Source organism: Girardinichthys multiradiatus, chromosome 18 (genome assembly GCF_021462225.1).
Source record: "Girardinichthys multiradiatus isolate DD_20200921_A chromosome 18, DD_fGirMul_XY1, whole genome shotgun sequence".
NCBI lineage: Eukaryota > Metazoa > Chordata > Actinopteri > Cyprinodontiformes > Goodeidae > Girardinichthys > Girardinichthys multiradiatus.
The window spans coordinates 23,599,026-23,620,750 of NC_061810.1; the positions used below are offsets into that span (position 1 = coordinate 23,599,026).

The following is a 21,725-nucleotide window of genomic DNA, read 5'->3' on the forward strand; positions in this document are numbered from 1 at the left end:
TCAGAATATGCAAGTAGTTAATTGACAACACCTTTTTGGTTTAGTAGTGAAAAGTTAACACCTTTAAGTCTCATCTCTTTACCTGTATCTCTCATCCTAAGAAACATAAAAAACCATGTAGAGTCTTTGTAAAAACCAGCACAAAAGTCATTAATGGTGGCATGACTCAGCAGCAGCTGAATGACGCACGCTGAGGACAGCTCATATGCGAGTTCTCTGAATTGAAGACATTTAGCTCCTGTCATAATCTAAGGCTAAATCCCTGCTTTATCGGCGGCCGGGTGCAGAAGCCATGGCTTTGTTTAATTGCCACAAGCCGAACCGTCAAAGCTGCATTTCCCTTAGTGTTTACCCCCACTGAGGCTTATAGCTGATAATGGAATTACTCTCAGTCCCAGGAGAAGAAGGAGAAAAGAAGGAGGGAGAGAAGTCATAAATGTAGAAGGGTAGAAGATAAGCGAGAAAGTGGATAGTAGAAGCTCAAAGAGAGGATGAAGGGAGTCTGCCTTGAAAACAGAAGCAAGTATCCAGGGATATGATGCAATGTATGAAAAGTTTAAAAAAGAAGATGACAAAAAAAGCTTTTGGAGTCATGTGAAGTTGTTGCTAAAAGCGAAGCCTGCAGTCTTTCTGTCTTAATGTTTACTCCTTGATGACGTATCCCAGGGAAGAGAGTGAACTATGACGCAGCCCGAAGTCAGAGTCCAAAAGAAGCCTGCTTGAAGGAATCGCGAAGCAAAGGATGAAGGTGGCAAAGGAGAGTAAAAGAAGAGGAGGAAAATAAGGGGATGAGTGATGATGATGGTGGACAAAAACATTGTGAAAAATAAAAACTTTTTAAAACCTAACCTTTTTTTATCTGGTTGGTTGTTTTGTAAAACTCAAACGTTTTTAACTCTTTTGTTGTCCTATGCTTTGTTTTGTTGTCCAAACGTTTGCGCTTGGGATTTATAACTACATTTATTTTTACATGATGTGAGGCCGTCAAGATTTTCCTTCTGGTGCCATTAATCTGTTTCATCTGTTTCTGAGATAAATTTGATTGATGTCGTTTCAACTTCTGTCGAGGTTAAAAAGGTATTTTTGAATTTCAGGCACATAGACTATTCAAAATATGCAGTTTGTGGGTCTAATTAGAAAAGAGGAGGTAGTGTAGGGCTGACACAAGCTGAAGTGGTAGCTCATTAAAATGGTTGGCATATTTAAACATATTCCACAGAGCGAATTTAATTAAGACCCATGTGTTCTGAATTCCTCCCTCTTGGTATTTTTCTGCAGAAGTCAATTGCAAAAATTACAAGAAGTTTTTTTAAAGTTTTGGGGTTTTTTATCTATAAATTGTGTCACCCAGTATCTAACTTTCTTTAATTTTCTCTAACTCTTTTCCAATTTCATCCAATTTTCCATCTTGATCCCCTTGTCCTTCCCTGTTTCCCCATTTCTTCTCATCCTTCATCACATCAGTCTGTTCACAGTATTCGAGGGGGGTCTTTGCCATCTTTGGCCTTTATGACAAGCGGTCGGTGAACACGCTGACGTCGTTTTGTGGAGCCCTCCACATCAGCCTGGTGACCCCTAGCTTCCCTACCGAGGGCGAGGGACAGTTCACACTGCAGCTCCGGCCGTCCATCAGAGGAGCTCTGCTGTCCCTGCTCGACCACTACGACTGGAACAGATTTGTCTTCCTTTATGATACAGACAGAGGTAAATAGACATGGACAAGTATAGCTAACAAGGTGTCACACATGGCTAATTTTTTATTCATTGCTTAGTGTTGTCAGTTATTGTTATCAGAAATGTGTGAGTGATCTTATATTAAAAGTAGTGCACATGTTGGTATGGTAGTATTACTTGCTCATACAACTTAATGTACATTTTCCAAACCTAATGAAATCCTGTCCTTTGGTCCTATGCTGAAACAAATGAACAATAAATTAACAAACAAATGCTAAATTATTCATACTGCTTCAACGTTTTCCATATTTTGTCAAACTGAAACAACAAAACTTTTCTTTGCAAAATTACTTAGTGTTAGTCAGACTGAATGCAGCACATCTGTGAACATCAATTTTAAAGGCACATATCCTCAATAAAATTTTGGTCTGGACTTTGACTGAGCCATTCTAACACATTATTGTGCTTTGATCTGAACCATAACAGTGTAGCTGGGGTTGCATGTATAGAGCAGCCTCTAACATATTTTCTGAGCTCTATCCATCTTCCCATCAACTCTTACCAGCTTCTCTGTCCCTGATGCATGATGCTGCCACCACCTTGTCTCATCCCACCAAAACCCCTTTTTTCAAAAGTTTGTTGTGTCCTCAACATGGCTTGTGGCAAGTCCCCTTCGTCTTGTTGCTCTTGCACATGGAGCTCATTCAGTTAGACCTGCCTTAATTGCCTCTTCTCTTATTACTACTACCTTTTCCTGTGTTAGTAGGTTCGCAATTGTGCCATGCAGATAATAGACTGAACAGGTTAAAACACATAAGATTGTTTAATTACCTAATCCTGCTTTAAACCTCTACACAACTTCATCACTGTCCTGTCTGCTGTGTTAATTGGTCTTTCTGATGCTGTTTGTTGACTAATGTTCTCTAACAAACCTCTGAGGCCTTCAAAGAACAGCTGTTTTTTGTGTCTAAAGGACTCTATTTAGAAATTAACAGACCTCTGAAAGCAACTGGTTGCATTAAAGTTTATTTAGGAGTATCAGAGTAAACAATACAGATGTATGTATGATTTTAATTTATTAAAAAATGTAAAACACATTTTTTGTTCTGTTCACATGAAACATAAAATCACTTAAAGTAAAATACATTATAATTTGTTGTTTTAATGTGGTAATTCACTGTAAAGTTGTACCTTTTTATTGTACTTTGGAAACCATATTCATCATCCATGATATTAGCACACTGTTTGTAGTGCTTCATTTAATAGGGTGTAAAGGACCTTTAAGCACCACTTTAATTGTAAGCCTTCAAATGACTGTGATTTTTGTGCTTAATTGTAAGCACTTCTGTAATTGTTAGATCTTAGAAGGTGTGTCCACTAACTGCCCATACTCAAATACTCAGCTGTGGGAGAAATAATTTGAAGTGACACCACAAATTGGCTTTTTTTGGGGTTCAGTTTGGATTTGAAAACTGGGAACAAATTTCATTTTCAAATGTACCAAATGAAAGTCCTATTAAAGTCTCAAGGTTGGTATGAATTAAATTCAAATTCCATGAAAGGAGAGAGGTTGTGCAAATGGACCTAAACTGGTTTTAGTAAAGCTATAGAAATAAGAGTGTACTTTGTCTCATTTCAGCAAAAAGCAAGCATTTGGCCCTAGTTCCTCGAGCATTCACCTGCCTTTAATTTAACTATGCAGTCATTAAGTATGCGTAGGTTAGTGGAGCAGGAACAGATTATGCCCCCGGCCATGAGCCATTGTCATGGGAATCGTTGGAACATGTTCTCTCTTTGCGCACATGCATGCGCACACAGACAAATTCCTGCCACGAGAAGTGAAACACAGGTCAAACATGCAGCAAAGTCCCCACAGATCACTGTGTGCTTGTGTGTTAGGGGTATTAGAGAGGTGGGCTGTGTGTGAAGATGTATGGAATTTGTTTGTGCCTCTGCCAACTTCCATGTGGTCCCGGTTGTCTGGGTTACTACGCAGGGGAGTATATAGAGAAAGAGGAAGGAACGAGGGAATGAATCAAGTTGGTGGGGCAGCCAAAATGATGGAAAATATGTGAGTCATGGGCATAGATACAGTAGGTGATGAAAGAAGGGGGAGGTAGATGTTTGGCTGGAGAGGTTGGGCAGGAGAGCAATGACAAAAAGGCCAAACAAGAGGAGTAAAAGGACCGACAGAATCCCAAGCCTCAGGGGTTGCATGGTAGGAGGAAGGGGGCAAGGCTTGAAAAAAACAGTGAAAGGAGAGGGAAACAGAGAAAAGGATAGATGCGCAGAGTTTGGACTGTACTCACCCATGACTCGGCCAAGGCAGGAACCTTCATTATATGCTCTCATAAGGCCCCTCTGCCGGTAATGTGCTGGAAAATGGGCAGTAATGCTGTTATCTGTTTTATGTCCCCTGCTCTTCCCTGCACCACCGATAGCCTGCTGACACACGCATTCCCGCACAAATATCCATGTACCCAAATAATTGCATGCAAAAACAAATGCAATGCTCACACATATATGCAGACACACATCAAAGTGTGCATAGACTCCCTTCAAGCAAAGGGATCCATGTAGACCAATGACAGCATTTATGCAGACAATACATTTATAACATGCACACATATTTCAAAGAAAAATGCAGCTCTAAACATACTTGCATTTATTTAACCGCAGAAAATAGTATTTTTAACATCACTGTTAAGGCTGTGGAGATTAGGCGCTAGACTGCAATTCATTTTGCGTTGTGTGTGTCCAGTTATGTTAGCAGATAAACAGCATAGGTGTTTTTAGTTTTACGCGCAGAAGCCATGATGTTCGGGTGCTAAAATGACAGGTGTTTCAGGCGCAGGTGACTATAAGTTAAATGTTATATTTTTGTTTTACGTTTCTGTTCTATCTTGGAGCAAACCTTGAAAAAGTTTTTATACAGCTAAAAAAGTTTGTCACATTACAACCACAAACTTGTATAAAATGTATTTTATTGGGATTTTATGTGATAGACAGAAAGTAGTCTACAGTTGTGAGGTGGAAGGGAGATGATTCATGGTTTTAAACAACAAATTGAATTAAAGAAGTTTGTCTTGCAAATATATTACGTTTACCTCTAAATAGTATTGTGTGTAACCAACCCACCTCCAGTTTACTTGTTTAACTTGTTTGTGCTTTAACCTGTGTATAAATCAAAGTGTTCTGTGAAGGCCTCAGAGGTTCCATAGAGAACATACAAGGGTTGGACAATGAAACTGAAACACCTGGTTTTAGACCACAATAATTTATTAGTATGTTGTAGGGCCTCCTTTTGCGGCCAATACAGCGTCAATTCGTCTTGGGAATGACATATACAAGTCCTGCTCAGTGGTCAGAGGAATTTTAAGCCATTCTTCTTGCAGGGTAGTGGCCAGGTCAATACGTGATACTGGTGGAGGAAAACATTTCCTGACTTGCTCCTCCAAAACACCCCAAAGTGGCTCAATAATATTTAGATCTGGTGACTGTGCAGGCCATGGGAGATGTTCAAGTTCACTTTCATGTTCATCAAACCAATCTTTCACCAGTCTTGCTGTGTGTATTGGTGCATTGTCATCCTGATACACGGCACCGCCTTCAGGATACAATGTTTGAACCATTGGAATCCTATGGTCCTCAAGAATGGTTCGGTAGTCCTTGGCAGTGATGCGCCCATCTAGCATAAGTATTGGGCCAAGGGAATGCCATGATATGGCAGCCCAAACCATCACTGATCCACCCCCATGCTTCACTCTGGGCATGCAACAGTCTGGGTGGTACGCTTCTTTGGGGCTTCTCCACACCATAACTCTCCCGGATGTGGGGAAAACAGTAAAGGTGGACTCCTCAGAGAACAATACATGTTTCACATTGTCCACAGCCCAAGATTTGCACTCCTTGCACCATTGAAATCAACGTTTGGCATTGGCATGAGTGACCAAAGGTTTGGCTATAGCAGCCCGGCCGTGTATATTGGCCCGGTGGAGCTCCCGACGGACAGTTCTGGTGGAAACAGGAGAGTTGAGCTGCACATTTAATTCTGCCGTGATTTGGGCAGCCGTGGTTTTATGTTTTTTGGATACAATCCGGGTTAGCACCCAAACATCCCTTTCAGACAGCTTCCTCTTGCGTCCACAGTTAATCCTGTTGGATGTGGTTCGTCCTTCTTGGTGGTATGCTGACATTACCCTGGATACCGTGGCTCTTGATACATCACAAAGACTTGCTGTCTTGGTCATAGATGCGCCAGCAAGACGTGCACCAACAATTGTCCTCTTTTGAACTTTATGTCACCCATAATGTTGTGTGCATTTCAATATTTTGAGCAAAACTGTGCTCTTACCCTGCTAATTGAACTTTCACACTCTGCTCTTACTGGTGCAATGTGCAATCAATGAAGACTGGTTACCAGGCTGGTCCAATTCAGCCATGAAACCTCCCACACTAGAATGACAGGTGTTTCAGTTTCATTGTGCAACCCCTGTAGTGAACACACAGCATAACAAAAACTCTCCACGAAGCTAGTATTTTATGGAAGAGTTTCAAGAAGAAAGCAAGCCATTAGAAATTGTATATAAAGTTGACCACAAGCCCTATAGGGGACACAGCAAACATACAGGTCCTTCTCAAAATATTAGCATATTGTGATAAAGTTCATTATTTTCCGTAATGTAATGATGAAAATTTAACATTCATATATTTTATATTCATTGCACACTAACTGAAATATTTCAGGTCTTTTATTGTCTTAATACGGATGATTTTGGCAAACAGCTCATGAAAACCCAAAATTCCTATCTCACAAAATTAGCATATTTCATCCGACCAATAAAAGAAAAGTGTTTTTAATACAAAAAACGTCAACCTTCAAATAATCGTGTGCAGTTATGCACTCAATACTTGGTCGGGAATCCTTTGGCAGAAATGACTGCTTCAATGCGGCGTGGCATGGAGGCAATCAGCCTGTGGCACTGCTGAGGTCTTATGGAGGCCCAGGATGCTTCGATAGCGGCCTTTAGCTCATCCAGAGTGTTGGGTCTTGAGTCTCTCAACGTTCTCTTCACAATATCCCACAGATTCTCTATGGGGTTCAGGTAAGGAGAGTTGGCAGGCCAATTGAGCACAGTGATACCATGGTCAGTAAACCATTTACCAGTGGTTTTGGCACTGTGAGCAGGTGCCAGGTCGTGCTGAAAAAGGAAATCTTCATCTCCATAAAGCTTTTCAGCACACGGAAGCATGAAGTGCTCCAAAATCTCCTGATAGCTAGCTGCATTGACCCTGCCCTTGATAAAACACAGTGGACCAACACCAGCAGCTGACACGGCACCCCAGACCATCACTGACTGTGAGTATTTGACACTGGACTTCTGGTATTTTGGCATTTCCTTCTCCCCAGTCTTCCTCCAGACTCTGGCACCTTGATTTCCGAATGAAATGCAGAATTTGCTTTCATCCGAAAAAAGTACTTTGGACCACTGAGCAACAGTCCAGAGCTGCGGCACCTGTAGCCAATTTCCTGCACACGCCTGTGCACGGTGGCTCTGGATGTTTCTACTCCAGACTCAGTCCACTGCTTCCGCAGGTCATCCAAGGTCTGGAATCGGCTCTTCTCCACAATCTTCCTCAGGGTCCGGTCACCTCTTCTCGTTGTGCAGCGTTTTCTGACACACTTTTTCCTTCCCACAGACTTTCCACTGAGGTGCCTTGATACAGCACTCTGGGAACAGCCTATTCGTTCAGAAATTTCTTTCTGTGTCTTACCCTCTTGCTTGAGGGTGTCAATAGTGGCCTTCTGGACAGCAGTCAGGTCGGCAGTCTTACCCATGATTGGGATTTTGAATGATGAACCAGGCTGGGAGTTTTAAAAGCCTCAGGAATCTTTTGCAGGTGTTTAGAGTTAACTCGTTGATTCAGATGATTAGGTTCATAGCTCGTTTAGAGACCCTTTTAATGATATGCTAATTTTGTGAGATAGGAATTTTGGGTTTTCATGAGCTGTATGCCACAATCATCCGTATTAAGACAATAAAAGACCTGAAATATTTCAGTTAGTGTGCAATGAATCTAAAATATATGAATGTTAAAGTTTCATTATTACATTATGGAAGATAATGAACTTTATCACAATATGCTAATATTCTGAGAAGGACCTGTATTAATCCTGCAATTGCAGCGAAAGGTGGTTTTATAAATTACTGACTCAAATACAGTACACAAATACATGCCACACTTTACAGATATTTATTTATAAACACTTTTGAAAATCATATCTCACTTCCTTCACATAAAAAGTCAATAAAATACATTGAAGCTTACTGTTGTAAAATTTTAACATTTACATTTAAGGAATATTAATACTTTTGTAAGGTTCTGCATTTTTGGAGTTAAGATCATGATGATAATCATGCTAAATATACCTTGAGTTGTTGTAATGTAGGCTATTCTCAGTCCTGTTTTTTAAACTCTTACTTGTTTAGCCACCTTCTGCCCACAGCCTCGCATTAACTGCAAATGTTTACAGTATATCTAATCTCAAGAATACAAAACCACACAACAAACCCCTCACCTATGACAAAAGAAAACAAAAATAAAAAATAAAATATGTGTTAACTTACATATGCTGCTTCTAGGATTTCAGAGGAAAGTAGCAGCCAGTTGTTATTTATGAAATGCATGAATAATTGAACATCTACAAATGGGACCACCTCCTGTATAGAAGGATAAGTCTTGGCAGTTTGCCGGTTCGAAGAATACAAGTCTTTGTTAAACCAAGGTGAAAAGATCAATGACCTTATAGAAAACTATGTTGCTGCCAAAGGGTCTGCTAAGGGAATCCTTAATGCACTATTTCAGTACTAGCAAAAACCAACAACACCAAATCAGCACGAACACCTCATACCAACTTTAAATCGCAGTGGTTGAGTGATGATGGTTTGGGCTTCTTTTGCCGCCACAGCTCCTGTGCATCTTAGCATCACTGAGTTAACTGAGGACATCTGTCTAATAGCTGAATCTTGGCCCAAACCAGGTCAGAAATTGCAGGGTGAACCTAAACACAGCAATAAATCTACAGTAAAATGGCTGAAAAGAAAGAAATTCACATGCTGTCTGTCTAATTCCAAAGCTCAAAATGACTGAAAACACCTTAATAGAGCTGTGCATTTTTAAATGTTTGCAATCCTCAACAGACTGAAAGGCAGGACTGAAAGCTAATAAATCATTAGGTGTATTTAGTTTTATCATAGATTTTCCATTTTAGTTTCATCGCTGTTTAATTAATCATACTTTGAATCGGTTGTGTTTTGTACACACAGGGTTAGACTGAAACACTTGAGAACCTCGTAATGATTATATGATTTTTAGTATGTCATATGTAAATTTGTAGAGTTGAGGTGTAGTTTTGCTTTCTCATACAAGAACCTGTTTTTATTCAATTTTTGGAAAATAATGTATTATTTAAGGCTACCACTGTTTCTTCAAAGTTGCTTTATTCATTTTTCCTCCACTTTAGAATCCCCTTGTTGCTTCGAGAAATGAGGAAAGCTGTCCTCACCTGGAAAGCCTTTGTTTATTTCAGATCACATGCAGATATTGTTTTGTAAAATACTTCCAAACTACTGCATCTACCATGTAGCAGCGTTAATTCCTTCTTTGTCTCCTACTGTTCCCAACTCTCTGTTGTTTAGGTTATGCAATACTGCAGGCAATTATGGAGAGAGCGGGGCAGAATGCATGGCAGGTCAGGACACACTCACACACAAGTAGAGACATTCTTGGAAATCTGCCAGAAAGCACACTTCTTAAGCAAGATGATCTTATAGAGTATACACACTGCACATTCATAAATAAACACACACACTCACTATAAATTCGCTCATGGTTTTCTTGCTTGACTCCACTCTAATATGATGCAATTGTTTATTTGAACAATTTGTGTGAATATGTGTAAAAACAGGTGAGCGCAATCTGTGTGGAGAGTTTCAATGATGCTGCATACCGCAGACTCTTAGAAGACCTGGACCGACGACAGGAGAGGAAATATGTGATCGACCTGGAGCCTGAGAGACTGCAGAACATCCTAGAGCAGGTAATATCACTGGTAAAAACTAACCCTGCAGTTACAGTGCATTATAGTAATGATTAAAATGGAGATGACTTCATGTGTGTGAGTTAGAGTACTATGACCAGAAGTTATGGGGGATTAACAAGATTTGTTCTGAAATATACATACACTCATCATCAAAAAATGTCATAATAATAGGCTTTTATTTCTGCATTTAATCCATACTTTTTTGTGGGGTCGCATGATTATACCAAAAACAACTTCAGTGGAATTTAAGAACAATAACTCGGTGCACAAGGATATTTGTTTTTTATTTTTTTTATTATTAAACCCTTATTTTCACAGGTAGTCTCATCAGGACACGAGTTCTCGTTGAGAAGGGAGACCTGTAAGAACAAGACATACTAAAATACATTGTAACAATGTTTAAAATACAAAATAATCAACAGTTTCAGGAACTAAAAATGTCAGATCAAATTATTTTTGAAATATATTCACAATGCAGAGACAGCATGTGCTTTTTGTAGAGCTCAACAAGCTGCTGGCATAATTCTGGCTGGATATTTGAGCACTCTGCTTTTTGGAAATTGTAGAGCTCCTTTAAATTGAATAGTTTCCTGCTAGAGACTATGCTTTTTAGAATAGGCCATTCATTTTTAAAAGAATTGAAATCCAAGCCATTTCGACTTGCTTTTTCCACTCCAAAGCTAGTTTTGGTGTGTATTTTGATTTATTGTCCTGTTGGAGACCCTATTGTTTTCTAGTTTCAATTAGTTGGTTGTTTATTGAGGTGAAGTTCGGGAATCTGGAGATAGCCGTTTTTGCACTCCCTTTGTAAAAATGTTATCTACCTTACTTTCCCCTTCTTCCCCCTCCTACCTGCTCCATTTCCTCCTTAGAACAGGTTCTAAATGAAATTTCTGCCATAGAAAGCTATCAGTGACTCAAATGCTAACAATTACTAAGCTAAATTGTTATATGTGATCCTTCGATTAAAACTGTAAATATATATCAAATAAATGACTAATATTCTATCAATATATTTTAAAAGGCTTAATTTATTCCTAAGTGAAATAAATAAATTGAGGAATCTAATCAAAATTTCATTCAAAAGCATGGTAAAATCATACAGTCAGTCAGTCAGTCGGTCATTTTCTACCGCTTATTCCATAGTGGGTCGCAGGGAAGCCGGTGCCTATCTCCAGCAGTCTATGAGCGGGAGGCGGGGTACACCCTGGACAGGTCACCAGTCCATCGCAGAAAATCATACATGAAAAATGTAATTTAAAAAAATTATGTATTGCTTCCTGCTAAAGTACATCATGGAATAATTTAGTATGCTGCCATGTCTTATTTAAGAAAAACTGTAACATCTGATTGGTCAACCTGTACAGAAACTCAGCTGCGGACCAGATGCCTTTTCTATAGTATTTCTTGCTCTGCTTGATTTTGATTTGTAAACTGGAGAAATAAAATAAATTTATAATGTTATGCAGCACATACCCGTCAGGCACCTCCAGCCACAAATCCGGTGTGCGGGTGCAGCTGGTAGTGACCTGGTAGTGACGTCAATCTAAAGCAAGTTACAAAACAGTGTGGCAATTAATATTTGCAAGCCTCCAAACAATACCTATTCATTCTGTCCTAATTATGACTTCCACTAGCAAAAAAATATGTCTCTGACAGAAACTGCCAAGTTTTGTTTTACTGTTTTTAGTTTGAAAGGCAACAACCCCAGAGGTATGGACGTTTTACAGCATGTTGAGCAGCGGATATGTACCACATCTTGTGTGTCTCAAATTTATTACATTAGAAGATGCTCTCAGAATCTAGAGCCCTTATGCCATTATTTATGTGAGGGCTTAGTGACAGTGAAGAATATCTCACTTGACAGTAACAACGTGCCCAGCAGTGAAAACACATAAGCTGACCAGCAACTAGAGCCAGTGGCAGGAGCAGGCCTGGCTGTTAACGTGATTCCGCCTTTACCAACTGGGACGTCTTCAGGGCAGAGTTTGAGGACTACATGTTGGTCTCGGGTATTGCAGACAGGCCTGATAATTTACAAGACCCAATGCTAAGAACTGTAATGGGAAGTGAGTGCAGGCAAGTCTACTGTCATTATCTGAATCTGACAGAAGCGCAGTAGAATGACCCAGTAGCAAAACTGGGTCCACTGGCACAGTACAAGCATGACAAGCATGTGTTTCTTCAGTGTTTGTTGAGTAACGAGAGCAGTCTCCTGATGACCTTCTGGACCCCCTTGGGTAGGAAATGCTGACTTAAGCTTCCTTTTGGGGTGTATGTGGCCCCAGAGGTCTACCAACGCAAACTACATGAACTCCTGGCCAGGCTTAAGGCGGTCAAGCCCATTGCTGAAGATATTTTGGTGGTAGAATGTGGAAACTCAGAAGATGAGACAGAGAGAGCCCATGACAGCAACCTGCAGGTGCTGATGTAGTATTGGAGGAAGGTGAAATAGCATCTTAGCCTGAAAAAGCTATAGTTCAAGGTGACCCAAGGTTCGCTTCCATGGTCACTTTCTGTCAGCCGGTGGATTGAAGCCTGACCCGGAGAAAGTGAGGGCCATTATCGACATCCCACCCCCTTCAGATTGAAAAGGAGTGCAATGTCTCAAAGGGTTTGCAAATTACTTGGCAAAATTGCCACACCTTTCAGGCATTTGTGAGTCATTGCAACACCTGCTGGACAAAGACATCCCACTGGCTTCCCAGGCATGTCATAGCGGTATCAGAGCTGAAGTCACCGGTCACATCTATGCCGGTGCTGGATGTGACCAGTCCATGCCGATTTGACCTGACCTATCAGGGTTCAGAGTGACACCAACCAGAGTGGCCTTGGGTGCTGTCTCAAGCAGGAAGGCCGACTTATCATCTTCACATCATGAACCCTCATTCCGACAGAAACAAATTATGCGCAAACAGAGTGCCTCAATATTGTCTTCTCCTGCCAGAGGTTGCATCATTACCTGTATGGATGTGATGTTGTTACAGTTGACATTGATCATAACCCCCTGATTTCCATATTCAGCAAGCCCCTTCGCAGCACACCCAAGAGGCTGCAAAACATGATCTTAACATTGCAAAGCTACAACTTCAAAGTGGTCTAGAAACCAGGCTCAGAGATGTTCATAAGTGACACACTGAGCAGAGCCACTGCAAAATGCTCTGGCGGTGAGACCGTCTATGGACGTCATGCCATTTTTTCACTACAGCAGACACAAGAGGATGTGAAATACATCAACCAGGCAGAGTACTTGAATGTCAGTGACCAAAAACACAAACAAATCAGACGGCACAACGATAGGAATGTTTGTCTACAGTCACTTAAGTGCACAGTTATTATGCACGAGCAAAGGAAGGCACACCACACAACATACAGAAATATTGGCCTTTCCATGATTAAATCAGTGTGCAGAATGGTATCTTATTTAGAAGACAAGTCAAAATTCCCAGAACAATGCGTCCAGAAATGCTTGCCTATGTCCATTCGGGCCACATAGGCAAAAATGCCTGCTACCGAAAGGCTGGAGAGTGAACCCTAAATTGCCCCATCATGCAGGCAGAATTCAGAGACATTATGAGCAAATGCTCTCCCGGCAATAATATGCACATAGACAGCGAAAGGAGTCTATGCTTTGGCATGAACTGCCCACACAGCCATGGCAGATTATTAGAATGGATCTGTTTACTACTAGGCAATGACTACCTGTTCATCTTGGACCACTTTTCTGACTTCTACGACATTGAGCTACTCCTGGATCTGTCAGCAGACAATGTCATTAAACACTGCAAGTCCCAATTTGCACAACATAACAAGCTACATAAAACAATCTCCAATAATAGTCCACAGATTGGTTCTCAGTTGAAGTGATTTTCCTCAGAATGGGAATTTGACCATGTGACCTCCTCGCCAACACACTCAAAAGCAAATGGTAAGGCTGAGTTGGTGGTCAAGATAAAAAGAACCTTTTGCACAGGGCTGTGTGTGACGTAAATGATCCATGGAAGAATCCTTCTCTGGAAAAACACTCTCACAGAGACCATAGGCAGCAGCCCAGCACAATGCTCATGTCGAGGAGACTCAAGATCTCCATTCATGTGACAAACTAGCTGCATGAGCCCTCGGTGGTGATGAGAGTCACCAAGATGAGCCATTGGCGACAGCTTATGATGTCCTTTTACGACTGGACAGCAAGGGACTTGCCTGAGTTGGAGACTGGGGAGACCTTCAGGATGAAGCCCAAGCTATAGACACCTCCGGTCGTTGGAAACTCAGCATCTGTTTACGACAGGTGGTACCCCGCTCCCATATGGTGGAAGAGGAGAGCAAACTTTACCACTGACCTCAAGGAGGCAGAACCCACACCACCAATGGACAAGGTCAGGCCTGATCCCTCCTATACACCCACAACAAAGAGGAATCTCTTTGGTAAAATAAATAAATAAACATTTACCCACACCCCGAGATATTATATATATATATACACACATATATATATATATATATATATATATATATATATATATATATATATATATATATACACACACACACACACACACACACACTACCGGTCAACGCCTTTCTCATTTAATGGATTTCTTTATCTATTTGGCTATTTACATTGTACGTAGATTCTCACTGAAGGCCTCAAAACAGTGAATGAACACATTATGTGGCAAACAAAAAATTTAAAAACCTTTATCATATTGTAAATTCCTTAAAGTAGCCGCCCTTTCCTGGGATGACTGAAATATTTACATTGGGCCGTTTCTCAATGAACCTCTGGGAAGTTCTTTCAGGACTCTTTGGAAAACCATTTCAGGTGACCACCTCATGAAGATCATGGAGGGAATACCAAGAGGGCAATGCAGTAATCAATGCAAAGGGTGGCTATTTGGAAGAATCTAAAATATAAAAATGTTTAGAGTTATTTCACACTTTTTGTTTACTATATAACTCCATGTGTGTTCATTCACAGCTTTGTTGCCTTTGGTAAGAATCTGCAATTGAAATTAAAATAAAGAGACCCATTTAGTGAGAAAGTGTATGTAACATTTCTGATCAACATTTAAAAATAGAATATTACATCAGACAATATTACCTCAGACCAGTGGCGGATGCTGGTCTTTCAAGGAGGGGAAGCTCTATTTCACGATCGCTGATTCGCTCATTTCGATGTCAATCAAAAAGGGATTCAGCCTCAGACAGATCATCCAATCATCATGCAGAAGCTGAGCATCTGGGCCAGCCGAGGCCAGCCCATTGGCCCATAGAACCCCAGAGACGCTGAGTGTCCAATGGGCGAGACAAAGCCCAGCATTTATCCAATGACTCATCTTGTTTCGCTGCAGCCGAGGCTGCCCCATAGACCCCCAGAGACGCTGAGCGTCCGATGGGCAGGACAAAGCCCAGCATTTTTACTTCGCTATTGAACTCACTGTTTAAAGCACTGTGAAGCTGCGGGAATGAGTGAGAGGAAAGCCGCGTCATTACCAGTGATAAGAAGTTGATTCTGAACAAACGTTGAGCGCGTTGTAGTGGATATTTAGTCAATGACATGTACACACAACATTATATATTTGCTCACTTATTTTTTGACATTTTAGGGGAAGCTGAACTTCCCTTGCAGTCTTAGAGCAATCGTCACTGCATCAGAAGGGTTGTGGGGGCAGCAGACTCAGCAGAGACACCCAGATATCCCTCTCCCTAGACACCTCCTCCAGCTCCTCCGGGGGGAGCCCAAGGCGTTCCCAGAACAGCTGAGACATATTCCCTCCAGCGTGTCCTGGGCTGCCCCCTTCGCCTCCTCCCGGTGGGACGTGTCTGGAACACCTCCCAAGGAAGCCGTCTAGGAGGCATCCAGTACAGATGCCTGAGCCACCTCAACTGGCTCCTCTCTCTACTCCAAGCTCCTCCCGGATGGCTAAGCTCCTCACCCTATGTCTAAGGGAGTGCCCAGCCACCTTACGGAGGAAGCTCATTTCAGCCGCTTGTATCCGGGATCTCGTTCTTTCAGTCATGACCCAAAGTTCATGGCCATAGGTGAGGGTAGGAACGTAGACCGACCCGTAAATCAAAAGCTTCGCTTTTCGGCTCAGCTCTCTCTTCACCACAACGGACCGGCACAGTGCCCCCATTACTACGGCAGCCACACCAATCCGTCTGTTGATCTCCTGCTCCATTCTTCCCTCACTTGTGAACAAGACCCCGAGATACTTAAAATCCTTCACTCGAGGCAGGAACTCCCCTCCAACCTGAAGAGGACAAGTCACCCTTGGAGGAGCTGGTCTTCATCCCGGCTGCTTCACACTCAGCTGCGAATCACCCCAGCACATGCTGTACAGGTCCTTCTCAAAATATTAGCATATTGTGATAAAGTTCATTATTTTCCATAATGTCATGATGAAAATTTAACATTCATATATTTTAGATTCATTGCACACTAACTGAAATATTTCAGGTCTTTTATTGTCTTAATATGGATGATTATGGCATGCAGCTCATGAAAACCCAAAATTCCTATCTCACAAAATTAGCATATCATTAAAAGGGTCTCTAAACGAGCTATGAACCTAATCATCTGAATCAACGAGTTAACTCTAAACACCTGCAAAAGATTCCTGAGGCCTTTAAAACTCCCAGCCTGGTTCATCACTCAAAACCCCAATCATGGGTAAGACTGCCGACCTGACTGCTGTCCAGAAGGCCACTATTGACACCCTCAAGCAAGAGGGTAAGACACAGAAAGAAATTTCTGAACGAATAGGCTGTTCCCAGAGTGCTGTATCAAGGCACCTCAGTGGGAAGTCTGTGGGAAGGAAAAAGTGTGGCAGAAAACGCTGCACAACGAGAAGAGGTGACCGGACCCTGAGGAAGATTGTGGAGAAGGGCCGATTCCAGACCTTGGGGGACCTGCGGAAGCAGTGGACTGAGTCTGGAGTAGAAACATCCAGAGCCACCGTGCACAGGCGTGTGCAGGAAATGGGCTACAGGTGCCGCATTCCCCAGGTCAAGCCACTTTTGAACCAGAAACAGCGGCAGAAGCGCCTGACCTGGGCTACAGAGAAGCAGCACTGGACTGTTGCTCAGTGGTCCAAAGTACTTTTTTCGGATGAAAGCAAATTCTGCATGTCATTCGGAAATCAAGGTGCCAGAGTCTGGAGGAAGACTGGGGAGAAGGAAATGCCAAAATGCCAGAAGTCCAGTGTCAAGTACACACAGTCAGTGATGGTCTGAGGTGCCGTGTCAGCTGCTGGTGTTGGTCCACTGTGTTTTATCAAGGGCAGGGTCAATGCAGCTAGCTATCAGGAGATTTTGGAGCACTTCATGCTTCCATCTGCTGAAAAGCTTTATGGAGATGAAGATTTCATTTTTCACCATGACCTGGCACCTGCTCACAGTGCCAAAACCACTGGTAAATGGTTTACTGACCATGGTATCACTGTGCTCAATTGGCCTGCCAACTCTCCTGACCTGAACCCCATAGGGAATCTGTGGGATATTGTGAAGAGAACGTTGAGAGACTCAAGACCCAACACTCTGGATGAGCTAAAGGCCGCTATCGAAGCATCCTGGTCCTCCATAAGACCTCAGCAGTGCCACAGGCTGATTGCCTCCATGCCACGCCGCATTGAAGCAGTCATTTCTGCAAAAGGATTCCCGACCAAGTATTGAGTGCATAACTGTGCATGATTATTTGAAGGTTGACGTTTTTTGTATTAAAAACACTTTTCTTTTATTGGTCGGATGAAATATGCTAATTTTGTGAGATAGGAATTTTGGGTTTTCATGAGCTGTATGCCAAAATCATCCGTATTAAGACAATAAAAGACCTGAAATATTTCAGTTAGTGTGCAATGAATCTAAACTATATGAATGTTAAATTTTCATCATGACATTATGGAAAATAATGAACTTTATCACAATATGCTAATATTTTGAGAAGGACCTGTAGGTCTTGGCTAGAGGGGCCAGCAGGACCATGTCATCTGCAAAAAGAAGAGACAAAATCCACTGATCCCCAAAACAGACCCCCTCCGGCCCTTGGCTGCACCTAGAAATCCTGTCCATAAAGGTTATGAACAGGACCGGTGACAAAGAGCAGCTCTGCCGGAGTCCAACATGCACCGGGAACAGGTCCGACTTAGTGCCGGCAATGCGGACCAAACTCCTGCTCCACTTGTACAGAGACCGGATGGCCCCTACTAAAGGGTCCCCAATTCCATACTCCTGGAGCACCCCACACAGGGCATCACGAGGGACACAGTCGAATGCCTTCTCCAGTTCCACAAAACACATGTGGACCGGTTGGGCAAACTCCCATGAACCCTTAAGTACCCTGTAGAGGGTATAGAACTGATCCAGTGTTCCACGGCCGGGACGAAAACCACACTGCTCTTCCTGAAGCCGAGGTTCGACTATCAGCCGGAGTCTCCTCTCCAATACACTGGCGTAGGCCTTACCAGGTAGGCTGAGGAGTGTGATCGCCCTGTAGTTGGAACACACCCTCCGGTCACTCTTCTTATGAAGGGGGACCACCACCCCAGTCTGCCAGTCCAGAGGCTCTGTCCCCAACCGCCACGCAATGTTGAAGAGGCGTGTCAACCATGACAGCACCACAACATCCAGAGACTTGAGGAACTCAGGGCGGATCTCATCCACCCCCGAAGCCCTGCCACTGCGGAGCTTTCTAACCACCTCGGTGACTTCAGCCTGGGCGATGAAATAGTCTAACCCTGAGTCCCCAGCCTCTGTTTCCACCAGGGAATGGGTGATGGCAGGATTGAAGAGATCCTCAAAGTACCACAGTGAGGTGACTGTGGCTCAGTTGTCTTGTAATCAGAGGGTTGTGGGTTCGATTCCAGCTTCCTCCTGCCATATGCCCTGGGCAAGGCACTTAACCTCAAGTTGCCTACTGATCTGCGTATCGGTGTATGAATGCGTGAGCGTTAGTGATTACGATTGAATGTGGCTCAAACATAAAGCACTTTGAGCGGTCTGTATGACCGGAAAAGCACTATATAAGTTCAGTCCATTTACCATTTACTCCTTCCACCACCCGATAATGTCAGCAGCCTCCCACCCCCACTGTAAACAGTGTTGGTGAAGCACTGCTTCCCCCTCCTGAGGCGCCGGACGGTTTGGCAGAATCACTTCGAGGCCAACCGGTAGATCCTTCTCCATGGCCTCACCAAACTCCTCTCAGGCCCGAGTTTTTGCCTCTGCCACAGCCCAGGCCGCGGCATGCTTGGCCTTACGGTACCAGTCAGCCACCTCAGGAGTCCCACAAGCCAACCACAGCCGATAGGACTCCTTCTTCAACTTGACAGCGTCCCTTACTGCCGGTGTCTACCACCAGGTTCAGGGATTGGCGCCGCGACAGGCAACACAGAACTTACGGCCGCAGCTACGGGCAGCAGCATCGACAATGGATGCGGGGAACATGGTTCCCACGTGGCTGTTGAAGTCCCCCAGCAGAATAATGGAGTCCCCGGGAGGGGACCATCCAGCAACAAGCAAACCCACCCCAGCCCGCCTCTCCCCATGGGCCACTCCAGAGTAGAAGAGAGTCCAGCCCGTCTCAAGGAGATGGGATCCAGAGCCCACGCTGTGCGTGGAGGCGAGCCCGACAATTTCTAGTCGATATCTTTCAACCTCCCGCACAAGCTCAGGCCTCTTCCCCCCCAGCGAAGGTGACATTCCGCGTCCCTTGAGCCAGCCTAAGCATCCAGGGATCGGGCCACCGAGGTCTCCTCCTTCGTCTGCCGCCCAATCCTCTTTGCACCGGTCCCTCACGGTTTCCCCTACAGGTGGTGGGCCCATGGCCTCACGTCTCTCATTCCGGCTTGGTCCAGGCCTGACGTCAAGTGCCTTTAACGTTTTGGTCCTGATGAGAGTGTCTTGAATGCACCACAATTTGTGTATCTTGCATTTATGACATTATAACAAGTTTTTTAGCACTGTAAGGGCAGAGGACACAGAGATGACAGGTCCTTCAGCTTTGGGTGTGTTCCTCTGGTTTCTTTATATCAAATCAAACTGAAGCTTCCTATTTTCCTTTCTAGCATTTTACACTTCACTAGAGCAGCTTAATAAACTGAAAGTCAGAAGTTGTCGGCAACCAATTGTTTTATTAGTTTTTTTTTAGGGAGGGTGTTATGTGTAGGGACAAGTGGGACAATAAAAAATAGAAAGGTTTTATGTAACTTAAATATTAGGCTTATATTTTTTCACAAACAGGCAGGACTGTATCCAGGATACAGCTTTAATAAATGCCATACCGTAGTTGTATCACTGTTACTATTACTGAGCTGTGGAAGCAGAGAAGAGATTTCATAGCTGACTCTGGCATTCGCAGTACTTAACTTTTAAAAATGCATTTAAAAACGCTTTTGGCCTGAACCACTGAATAAGATGTGACACATAACAGAAGTCAGGTTACAGAAGCATTGCTAATTATTGTGAGATTATATAAGTTGTATTCTTTTCACTCTACTGTTGAGGCATCTGTCTACTACACTTAGCTAGTTTTAACAGCACTCGAGATGCTTTCTGACATCTGGAAAGGAAAAACTCTTGGTGTTTTCCTTGGAGTTCATATTGTGGAATGAAAAATGTGGCTTTCGCAACAGCTACATTAGTGTATGTTTGAAGCACTTACAATAACGCTCACACTGAAATTTAGAGTGTGCACACACGCATACATGACATTAAGGAATACACTCGGACACCTTATGCTTGTCTGAGTTCATTAGATTATCTGTCTCGCTTTATGGTTGAGCGTTACGTTGTGAGTGTAACATCCCATCGGTTCTGCCACCTGTCATCACATCTGATCCCATGTATGCACATCTGACAAACCCAATGACATATGCAAGCAGATACCTTTCAAACACACGCATTTACATGAAAACGAAATTTATGAAAAGCCCCATTACATGTCCATATCTGAAAAAAATGGAAGGGGATAGAAAATGCTGCATGAACACATTGGTTATTCCTGACTTTTATTTGATTGTGCACAGCATTGGGCCACTCTTTGTTTCTCTTCAAAAAGCTTGATCTTATTAGCTAATATTCATCCCCCGTTGTACTTTAGAGATACAACATACTCCTTCGGAAATTATTGTTTTGAGTATTTAAAGAACAAAGTGGTAAGCAAGTGTTTTACCAATGTTTAAAAAAATATATGTGAGAAGATCATTAAAATGTTTTTCAAAGAAAGATCAAAAGGGAGTTGCAAATATCTTCTTCCACAATGCATAATGTGATTAAAATTATCTTAGGCTGTTATGTTCTCAAATAGCATCAAACCTTTATTAACTAGTTTTCAAAGGTCAACATCACATTAACTTTATGTAAAACAAAAACAACATCTGCACGCAGCGTTTTTTGTTTGGTTTACCTCAGTTCTCTTGGTGTTCAGTGACTGAAATCTAGCCTGTTTTTGGCCTTGAACAAGTGCACTAAAGTCAGGCTGAATTTCTGAGGCGGATATGCGAAGAACAGCACACAATCTGTCATTGTTAAACAAGGATCTGAATCTCTTTGTTAAACTTCATTACCGAGAATGCTCACAGATGGAGGTGGATCCAAAGATAATCAACATCCTCTCAGCATGCCTCCACAAGTGTGAAAAGATTTTCTTATTTAATAAAGAATAAAACTCTGACAGTGATATTGACTTAAAATACTTTGCTGGTAGATTGTCAGACTGTAGATCAATGAATTCAAGCTGGACATTACTGGGTGCATTATCCACACTATAAGTAAAGAGAAAACTCACCATGCAGTTTCCCTGAGATGGATGAATAGTTTTGGAGGTGAATAACTGATAGTGTGACTTCCTGCAGTGTTGGCATGTGAGTGAGACTGTTGCCCGCTAATTGACTTTAAAGAAACTTCAGCTTTCTCATGAAAGCCAACACCAAGCTGTACATTTTGTGTG

General features: G+C 42.5%; 1 protein-coding gene across 7 annotated transcripts in view; it reads left to right on the forward strand.

Moving 5' to 3' along the window:
- The window catches only part of gria4a (glutamate receptor, ionotropic, AMPA 4a), a 214,488-nt gene that overhangs the window by 71,513 nt on the left and 121,250 nt on the right, over nucleotides 1-21,725 (forward strand). For all 7 annotated transcript variants that reach the window (XM_047390617.1, XM_047390618.1, XM_047390619.1 and 4 more), the window contains exons 3-5: nucleotides 1,465-1,704; nucleotides 9,375-9,427; nucleotides 9,644-9,775. In XM_047390617.1, coding sequence (XP_047246573.1) covers nucleotides 1,465-1,704; nucleotides 9,375-9,427; nucleotides 9,644-9,775 — 425 coding nt within the window. The remainder of the gene's footprint in view (nucleotides 1-1,464; nucleotides 1,705-9,374; nucleotides 9,428-9,643; nucleotides 9,776-21,725) is intronic.